This window comes from Rhynchophorus ferrugineus, unplaced genomic scaffold (genome assembly GCF_030347505.1).
Source record: "Rhynchophorus ferrugineus isolate W39M unplaced genomic scaffold, kcgeb_rfMv2 rfM2, whole genome shotgun sequence".
In the NCBI taxonomy this organism is placed as follows: Eukaryota; Metazoa; Arthropoda; class Insecta; order Coleoptera; family Curculionidae; genus Rhynchophorus; species Rhynchophorus ferrugineus.
The window spans coordinates 66,018,595-66,029,782 of NW_027472581.1; the positions used below are offsets into that span (position 1 = coordinate 66,018,595).

General features: G+C 30.1%; 1 protein-coding gene across 2 annotated transcripts in view; it reads right to left on the bottom strand.

Annotated features, from left to right (window-relative positions):
• The window catches only part of LOC143191251 (cyclic AMP response element-binding protein A), a 194,377-nt gene extending 183,467 nt beyond the window's left edge, over positions 1–10,910 (bottom strand). Inside the window, exon 1 of one of the 2 annotated variants that reach the window (XM_076396141.1) lies at positions 10,447–10,910. In XM_076396141.1, coding sequence (XP_076252256.1) covers positions 10,447–10,536 — 90 coding nt within the window. In that variant the 5' untranslated portion in view covers positions 10,537–10,910. The remainder of the gene's footprint in view (positions 1–10,446) is intronic. The other variant, XM_076396140.1, reaches the window with a different exon arrangement.
• Positions 10,911–11,188: the final 278 nt, after the last annotated feature.

Consider the following 11,188-nt stretch of genomic DNA (forward strand, 5'->3'; position numbering starts at 1 on the left):
ATAATTTATAATATATTTTCAATTGCTGTTCAATGATTTCTAACTAAATAAACATGTTCAGTGTATATTTATTGATATAACATCGGATAATATTCCATAATCACCATAAATGTTTCTGATACAAGACGAGACAAACAAGAGCCTGCTAAAACATTATAATCATTGAATATTAAAATTAATTAACTTTATCTAGTATATTGTAGAAAAATAACATTCCTTGTGACTGAAGAGATTAAGTTACGATCTCGCCTACTTCATTTACAACTGGCAATACATATACTCCTAACAATATTGATAACTAACAAGTAATATAACATAATAAACATATAATGTCTATAAACCTATTACAACAACAAGATTTGCAGCTCTATCGGCACGCAAGTAGCAAAATTGTGTGTTCACCTTCATTTAGATCGAAAACATGATACCTTTGTATAGATATATTAAAATACGTAATGAAAATACAAAGACATATTTCGTATCTATAATTCAATTACTTCATAAACATGTAATTTGCATCACATGTCACATTGCGGTATTGTACGTCAAATTGTTAAATATCTTGTCAATTTTTATTTTCATTCTTAAACGATTACTTTCACGAAATTTCGGTGTATTAATTAAGTTTATTAATAGAGTCATATTTACCTAGACACCTCAGATGTGTCAGCCATGCGTTAAGTAATTTTGGCACTACAGAGACGAATAGAATATTTTTAACAAAGAGATTGAACCAACTTCAAAAAATAAATAAAGATCTCACTAATAATTAGAAAACAATCATACTTAGATTTTTAATACACAAAAAAAACCTATCTACTACACGTATTTTATATTCTACTATATACACACAAGTTAGCTTAACACCTACCTGAACCCATTTATATGTTTACAACATTATTTTAACTACTACCAACCCAAACAGTTATATTAATATTTATTTATTTTTTGGTAATATATGTAACCTCCTCTTTTTTCGAAGTCGGTTAATAATTTCATAAAAGAGACTCGTGTTAGCACGGTATTCAGCAACTGCTAAATGTACTTTGTTATATCCAAAAGTCCCAAATACCGATACCGATACCGATAGCCATAAAATACTTTAGGCATCAATTAATATGTCCCTATCCCACAGGAGGGAAGATATATTTGCGAATTTATAGTGTCGCTTATGAGAAGTAAATCGCAATTAATGAGTTTGTACAGATACCTAGCAAATACAAATATATACCTTCAAATACAACTAGTTAAATATTGTATTTGGTATTTATAATACACAACTTAAAAATATTTCGTATTTCGTATTTTAAATACATATAATATAGTATTTTGTATTTTAAGCTTGTATTTTAAGCACAGCTTGTATTTTGCCCAGATATGGATTTCAACTTCAATTGATTAAAAGACATATGGCGAAGAACGGAACAGATAATATACTGTCGTTGGAAATTGCAAACTATATTTAATTTTCCGATAAATCTCTATCTGTGTCTCAGTGTCGTTGTATATTTAACTTAAAAATATTTTGCATTTCGTATTTTAAATATATATACTATAGTATTTTGTATTTTAATTGAAGCACAGCTTGTATTTTGCCCAGCTCTGGATATCAACTTCAATTGATTAAAAGACATATGGCGAAGAACGGAAAAGATAATATACTGTCGTTGGAAATTCCAAACTATATTTAATTTTCCGATAAATCTCTATCTGTGTTTCAGTGTCGTTGTATATTTAACTTAAAAATATTTTGTATTTCGTATTTTAAATACATATACTATAGTATTTTGTATTTTAATTGAAGCAAAGCTTGTATTTTGCCCAGCTCTGGATATCAACTTCAATTAATTAAAGGACATATGGCGAAGAACGGAACAGATAATATACTGTCGTTGGAAATTCCAAACTATATTTAATTTTCCGATAAATCTCTATCTGTGTTTCAGTGTCGTTGTATATTTAACTTAAAAATATTTTGCATTTCGTATTTTAAATATATATACTATAGTATTTTGTATTTTAATTGAAGCAAAGCTTGTATTTTGCCCAGCTCTGGATATCAACTTCAATTGATTAAAGGACATATGGCGAAGAACGGAACAGATAATATACTGTCGTTGGAAATTCCAAACTATATTTAATTTATCCGATAAATCTCTATCTGTGTTTCAGTGTCGTTGTATATTTAACTTAAAAATATTTTGCATTTCGTATTTTAAATATATATACTATAGTATTTTGTATTTTAATTGAAGCAAAGCTTGTATTTTGCCCAGCTCTGGATATCAACTTCAATTGATTAAAGGACATATGGCGAAGAACGGAACAGATAATATACTGTCGTTGGAAATTGCAAACTATATTTAATTTTCCGATAAATCTCTATCTGTGTTTCAGTGTCGTTGTATATTTAACTTAAAAATATTTTGCATTTCGTATTTTAAATATATATACTATAGTATTTTGTATTTTAATTGAAGCAAAGCTTGTATTTTGCCCAGCTCTGGATATCAACTTCAATTGATTAAAGGACATATGGCGAAGAACGGAACAGATAATATACTGTCGTTGGAAATTCCAAACTATATTTAATTTTCCGATAAATCTCTATCTGTGTTTCAGTGTCGTTGTATATTTAACTTAAAAATATTTTGTATTTCGTATTTTAAATATATATACTATAGTATTTTGTATTTTAATTGAAGCAAAGCTTGTATTTTGCCCAGCTCTGGATATCAACTTCAATTGATTAAAGGACATATGGCGAAGAACGGAACAGATAATATACTGTCGTTGGAAATTGCAAACTATATTTAATTTTCCGATAAATTTCTATCTGTGTTTAAGTGTCGTTGTATATTTAACTTAAAAATATTTTGCATTTCGTATTTTAAATATATATACTATAGTATTTTGTATTTTAATTGAAGCAAAGCTTGTATTTTGCCCAGCTCTGGATATCAACTTCAATTGATTAAAGGACATATGGCGAAGAACGGAACAGATAATATACTGTCGTTGGAAATTCCAAACTATATTTAATTTTCCGATAAATCTCTATCTGTGTTTCAGTGTCGTTGTATATTTAACTTAAAAATATTTTGTATTTCGTATTTTAAATACATATACTATAGTATTTTGTATTTTAATTGAAGCAAAGCTTGTATTTTGCCCAGCTCTGGATATCAACTTCAATTGATTAAAGGACATATGGCGAAGAACTGAACAGATAATATACTGTCGTTGGAAATTCCAAACTATATTTAATTTATCCGATAAATCTCTATCTGTGTCTCAGTGTCGTTGTATATTTGAAACATATTATTTATCTCTGATTTACTCTTATTTAATCAATTCCGGTGGTATATTTTAATTATCACTACTTACGTTGCAATTATTATATAATTCTACAGGAAGACAACAACTTATAATAGATGATTTCCTTTCAGTCTCAATTCAATAAACACTCAACATTACCTTATTTCATTAATGCAGTATTTGTCGTTTGCGAGCATTCACCTTGTTTAGATCAGGATCATTTTCGAGCAATGTTCTCGTATCTTATACATTTTTCATCACCCATTATTAATCTCAATAAAATCGCTCGATTTCGTTTTGTTTCTTCGATGTTTCGCATACAGAAATACAGCCCATTCATATAATCAAGTCACGTTCCTGAGAATTCAAAACGAACTTCTGATCAATGTTTCTAGAGTAATGTCGAAAGTTTAACAGTTCTTAGTTTTTTTTAATTTACTTTGCAGTATTCGCTCAACTTAATTGATGGCCTTAAATATAATAATAATGGTGTATATACAGTCTTTTTTTAAATATATTTTAAAGTCTCGTTTTACCAACTATGGGTTTATCTGGACTGGACCTACAGTTTAACGTCGGGTCCGAACCACGGTCCTCAGCATTAAGCCTACCAACTGACGAGTGACCAACTTTAGAAATCATCCCAGAAGACATTCGGTCTTACCCAGCCTGGTTACTGAGGTGACTGGGATCATTTTCCTTATCGGATTTTACACTCTTGCCTAGAACAATCACAAACATAAATTTACGACCATGGCCCTGCAGGATTCGAACCCGCGGCTATCTCAACAGTACTGCGCCACTCCGCCACCACGCCGGCATACAGTCTATTTATATCTAATTTGTACTAATGTAAGAAGCCAAAGTAGTAAAATAGCGGGTGACGCGGTAAAATAGAGGATACGCTATTGCGGCTTAAAAAAGAAATTTTCCTGCACCAATCATAATCATCAGACATAGCACCTTTTGATTACCATTTGTTCAGATTTATGAAGCATGGTCTCGCTGGCATATAATTACAAAATTCTTAATAAGTACGAAAATGGATCGATGATTGAAAGATGCGAAAATGCTGTAGAAAACGATGAAAAATATTTTGATTAATATAAATCGTACCAAAGTTTCTCAATAAATACCTTCTTAAAATAAATTATACCAAAATGTTGTGTTATTAGAAATCAGACATCTAAATCTGATCTGATCTGTCATCTAAATATTACAAAACTGAATATGTTGAATTAAGTCTAATTCAATAATTCTGCACGAATGCGTTGCAATGGAAAATTGCTTTATAGTTGTGTTAGAGTGTTATTTTTTCTTGGATAGCATGACCATAAATCAGCTGATTAGTGGCAATTTGTGTATTTTTTCTTTGATAAGATCAACAAAAAGATAAACCTAACAATCTCAGAAATCTCTATAACACTATCCAATTTTTTTGTATTATCACCTATATACGTAAAATTTTATGAATTAAAAACTTTAAACTGAAAGCTTAATAATGAATTTGTTCTGATATACCGAAACAATTATTCATATTTAAATTTTACTCAGCTACGTATTTATTTCGGATTGGTTATAATTAAACTGAGCTCATAAACAATTTATTACTAAACAACGTACTAAACATTCTTAAAGATAAAACTTTACGAAAAATAATAACAGTCAATTATGCTAATAGTTACGTGTACGTACGTGCTTTTGCCTGATTCAGATCAATAAAATACAGTTCGAGTTTAAAAAAAAACTAAACGCAGATTTAAATATATATGAACTATATGACCTTGTTTCTTTTTTATTGGCATTTATATGCGTACAAATGGTTCATCATTAATTGACATATTTTATTGTTAAAGCAAATATCTTCACAGCATCATTGTTAGAGAAGAATTGAATTTTCTACTACGAGGGCGTATTCGGATAAATGTTGCAATGTTACGGTATTAAATCAATAGAATAGGATAGGATAGGAGTAGCACACCTATTCGGAATTTTCGAATATCATTAATAGTTTTTAAGAATGCTTTAATTGAACTACTGTAAATAGTAAATACATTTTTTGGTCAGTAATATAATTTAAAAAAATCATTTTTCACCGTATTACAATACGAATATACTAATAAACTAATCCAACAGAGTTAAAACTAATTATAAAACTAATGTAAAGTTTACAATAATATATATTTATAATAATAATATTAATATTAATATTTAGTAATAATATTTAATTTACAAATTTAAAAACTACATTGATAAGGCGAGATAAGAAATCTCATGTTGTGGGTGAGGTCTTGGACAAATATCATGCTTTTTCCGCAAAAAAAACAGTGTAAAATACGAGAAAATTGGCTTAAAGTAAAATATATTTCTTGCAAAATCGATATGCAAATTGTCATTTGTAGTGATTTCCATTTCCAAGTATTTTATTGATAAATTTTATCACTATCATTCTTAAATAAAAATAATGAATAGAATTGTTTTCTTTATATACATTTTAAAGTCTCCTTTTACCAACTAGAGGTTTATCTGAACAGGACCTACAGTTTCACGTGGGCTCCGAACCACGGTTCTCAGCATTAAGCCTACCAACTGACGAGTGACCAACTTTAGAAATCATCCCAGAAGACATTCGGTCTTACACAGCCTGGTTACTGACGTGACTGGAATTTTCCTTGTCGGATTTTACACTCTTGCTCAGAACAATCACAAATTTTAAACAATCACAAACATTTTTAAATCGATCCTTAAAATAATTCTCTCATGACATTATGAGGAGGTGGTCGAGCCAAAACTCATTAAACACCACTAAGAGAGAGGGGACCAAAAAATCGCCAAAAACGCTACAAGTAATTAATTAAATAACAAATATGGTCACATAAACAAATAACAGCAAAACTATTTGCAACAAAGTAATTACTACATTCATTTAAGTGAATAAACTAGATTAAAATTAAGTAAACCTAGTTGACCTTATAAATATTATACCTCAATAAACGAGTCAACTGTTTATTATTTAAATACATAAATTTAAAGTAAAATTTAATTACACAAAAAACAAATAAAAATGAGAATGAACTATTTTGACATGCACTCAAAAGCTGATTTTGATATTACTTGATAAAAAAATAAATTGGTGAAATAGGAACAATTTTAAATAAATAAAGCACTTATTTTATTTTCATTTTTAGATTGTATAAATAGTTTAATAATATAAATATTTGCATCATTTTTTATTGAAGAGAGAGATAGTTATAGAGATAAGAGTAGTTAACTTATCCTTATTAAATTTAACTGACTAGAAAAATAATTATTTCAGCAATGTCAAATTGATTCATTATATGAAATTGAAATTAACAATTCCTTATTCGAACGCATACTTTCATTTCAACTTAATTAAAAAATAACATTCACTTTTTTACTAAACAAACTGATGGATGATCTCGAAAAACAACCTATCTCTTTTCGAAGGCAAAAAAGAGGAAATAACTGTCATTCATTAACAAGAGACTTAATAGTCTCTAATCAAAAAAAAATTAAAAACCATTCATACTTTAGCCAATAACCAACTAAAAAAGTATTTTTAACAAAAAAAAACCGACTTCAAAAAATAAATTAGGAACTCAATAAAAATTAAAAAATAATCAAACTTAGATTTTCAATACAAAAAAAAATTTAAATAAAAGATGTGCATAACAATCATTGTAATAACTAAATAAAAATAATCAAAAACCTTATTTAATCTATCTGATACACGTATTTTATATTCTACTATATACACACAATTTAGCTTAATACCTACCTAAACCTAATTATCTACTTACAATATTATTTTAACTACTACCAACTGACTACTTTAAAGTCGGTGCCGAACCCAAACAGTTACATTAATTTAGATTTGTATTGTTTGGGCTCGACATCGACTTCAAAGTAATCAGTTGGTAGTAGTTAAAATAATATTGTAAATAGATAAATAAGTTAGGTAGGTATTAAGCTAAATTGTAAGTATACGGTAGAATAAAAAATACATGTGATAGATAGGTTAAATAAGGGTTTTGATTATTTCTATTTAGTTATTACAATTATTATGTACATATTTTATTTTAAAATGTTTTTTGTGTTAAAAATCTACCTTTGATTATTTTTAAATTTTTAGTGAGTTCCTAATTTATTTTTTGGAGTCGTTCAATTTTTGTGTTAAAATATTTTCCGCTACTTCGCCTAGGTGATTTGACAAATGTTCTAACTAAACAACAACAAGAAGTTATTGTCTCCGCGGGAATCGAACCCGCGGCCTCCGTTTGGGTGCTAAACGCTTTAACGATTATACCATATAAGCAGTTCTCTACAATATATCTACGGGATCTTATATGCTATAGTTAGTGCTCAGCAATAACATTATACACAAATTACTAATTATTTTAGATAAAAAATATGTGAAAACTTTTTACGTTCCTTTGAAATTTGAGCTTTTCAACAGATCCCGATTTGGTTTCACTGGAAGCACCTCGTAAGGGCACTCTTTCGAATAAAAAAAGAATTTTGAAAATCGGCTTACAATTAACGTGTTTTTAGTAATGCATTATGGATATTTGTGACGTCGAAATTTTGCAATGTTACCGAATTAACTCTGAGTTTTAGTTCAGTTTGGCTTTGACATACAAAACAATTCTAATCTAAATAAAATAATTGAACAAAAATATTATGAAATATAATTTATTTTAACATTACAGTAAATCTAAAAACTACAGTTAATTATACAGCCACAATAATTTATAGGTAAGAGTTAAAATTTTCTATCACTATTGCTTTCAAGAATTTTTCATACATCTGACAGCCGGTCGCCGTCTGGTTGTCAATGTTGTCAAGTTGTACAATGAGGAGAGAATGAATACTAATTGTTTTGTAGATATGGTAAATGCATTAGACATAATTCAGTGATTAATTTTATGAAGAATGGTGTACACAGATAGTAGAAGAAGAAATAAAATATACAATGATACCAAGATGACTTGACAAGTAAACACATCATTGAAGAAAACAAGAACTAAACGAAAAAAGTAAATATGCTCTCGAATGAAAGTAAAATACGTTTCTTAGATATACAATTGTTAATTAGATGGATTAGGCCTCCAGGGGTATACCATTACATAAAACCTAGTCTAGAAACTCACCTCATGGATGGAGTTGAAAAGAGTTAAATGTAAATAAAACAAATCTAACCTATAAACTATTATAGCTGTATCTTAATTGTAGTATTAAGTCCTTCGATAATATATGTATTAGATTTACTATAATGTTAAAATAAATTATATTTCATAATATTTTTGTTCAATTATTTTATTTAGATTAGAATTTTTTTGTATGTCAAAGCCAAACTGAACTAAAACTCAGAGTTAATTCGGCAACATTGTAATATTTCGACGTCACAAATATCCATAGTGCATTACTAAAAAAAATTTGAATAGACTATACAGCCGAAGTCTGTTAATAAATCTTTGTGTCTTGTTTATTCAATAAACGCTTAAATTCTAAAGACCAATATTAAAATATATATTAAATAGGGTCTATATAATTAAAATCTAATTAATGTTCAATATAAAAATGGAGAGAGATTATCTGTGTTAAATAATACAGCAGTTTAAATTAAAATTAGTCAAATAATCAAAGATCCATTTTAACAATTTTCTTGTGTAAACTGCTTTCACTAAATGTTAACCGCTGTGGAACAAACGACCTTTTACCGAGCTAAAGATAATCAAGACAAATCTTCGATGAACGAAAGACATCGCCAAAAGTCTAGACAGAACAGATAGACGAAAATACAATTAACTTAACCTTAATAAATAGTTCGATTGTCCTAAATATAACTATAATTTATGGCTGATAACAGTTCTATATATGTTCACAGTTCATAGATGAAACGATATCTTGCATCAAAAATTATTAATAATTTATAAAGTTTAAATAATTTCAATATATGAAACTAGTTTTATTCTATAAATATAGGCGTATAAATTAATTTTAAAGGATTTAGAATATATGATTTTATTGTGCATTACATCGCATATAATCAAATTTTTAACCAAATTCATGTTGAAGCTTCATTTTTCAGTATGTCATTTCGTTGGAAGTCTGTACGTTGAAAATGTCTGTATTTTTATCAAAGTAAATTGCACTTGCGGGAAGTTTTGAAGATGAAAATCATCGAACGCCAAGTGAGGCTTATAGCAACCATGCCCCATTCGACATGTGAATATTGGTTTCAACGTTTTAAAAGTGGCGATTTTGACATCGAAGACAAAGAGCTTTCTAGACAGTCAAAAAATTTGACGACGAAGATTTGAAGGCATTACTTGATATGCCCATCAATGGGGATCGGTATCGACAATAATTGATGTGTTTAGAGCCCAGCACTGCGCGAAAAACAGTTTAAATACGAGCTAAGACAACAATATAATTCTTCAACATGACAATGCTCGACCACGTGTTGCAAAATCGGTGAAAACATTCTTGGAAACATTAAAATGGGAAATGCTACCCCACCCGCTGTATTCTCCAGTCCTTGCTTCTTCTGATTACTATTTGATCCGACATATGAGTCGTGACCTGTCTCAGCAGCGCTTCCACTATATATAAGATACCAAAAAATCGATTCGTGGATAGCCTTAAGATTCATCGTTCTTGCGGATTCCATAAATTGTCTGAGAGATAGGAAAAAGTAGCTTTGTAATAACATTGTACCGATTTTTCAGAATAAAGCTTCAAATTAAAAGAAATATATTTTATAATTAATTTATCGACCTCTAATTTCAAAATTTTTTACAATTTTAAATCAATTATTGATCGGAAATTGGGATAATCGATCATAAATGAATGATTATTAGGAAAAAAGATTAGCCACATGAAGTGCAGATTTTAGTGAAAACAACATATGTTATAGATTGAATAAAACATCAGTCAAGTTGTGTTTTATAATATGATTTAAATTCCAATCAAATATACCGGTAACTCTGGTTGTATAATGAAACTGATAGAAATAATTTAAAATTGAATGGGTCCCGTAATTTCCCTTCTCACTCACTTAACCGGAAACGTTTTGACATTCAAAGCAGTTAAAATTGTCCTTACCGGGTCCAAGTCCGATTCCCACAATTCCTTCAGCTCGTCAGATGAGCCTATGTCATAAAACGACTTATCCACTCCGAAACAGGTTTCCATGGTAACGGGTGTAAATACGAACAATCAAAGGCGAGCACGTAACGTTGAAATTTCCCGGCGGTCTTCCTTTTCTTCCCCTCGCCTCTCACTAAGTACGAACAATAAACGGTCACAGTAATGGCAAAAAAGAACTAACATGAACTAAAACCGCCACTCCATATGGCTCTGCGCGTAACACACCAACCCCGATAAGGACGGACGCGTTGGGTCTTGGTAGGCCGGGGTTAGACGGTGCACGCGATCGGCGTTTGTTTGGCCGGTAACCTGTTGATGTCGAGACAACGACGAGACAGGTGGATGCGGGTGAAAAGCTCGACTGTGACCGGCGGAGCTATAACGACCGACGCTTCGTTGTGACGAGGAGGTCGCGGAATGGAGATAGCGTAGCGGGACGGACGCGGCAGTAACCGGAAAGTTGTAGGCACGTTCGACGTAGTGGCTGTGCGCAGTAGGCGACTTCGGCGCTTGGAAACGAGCCTGCTGGCATAAGGGTAAGCTTTCATCGACTGGGAATTGAATCGGTAGAAATGGGAGGGTCGAGATAAGATAAATAATTACTTACTTATGAACGAGAGTCGCCTACAAACGTCCGCATCATCTGGTAAATGATAACGGGCATTTTACCGCATCCAACTGTAGTTGGCAAAATTAT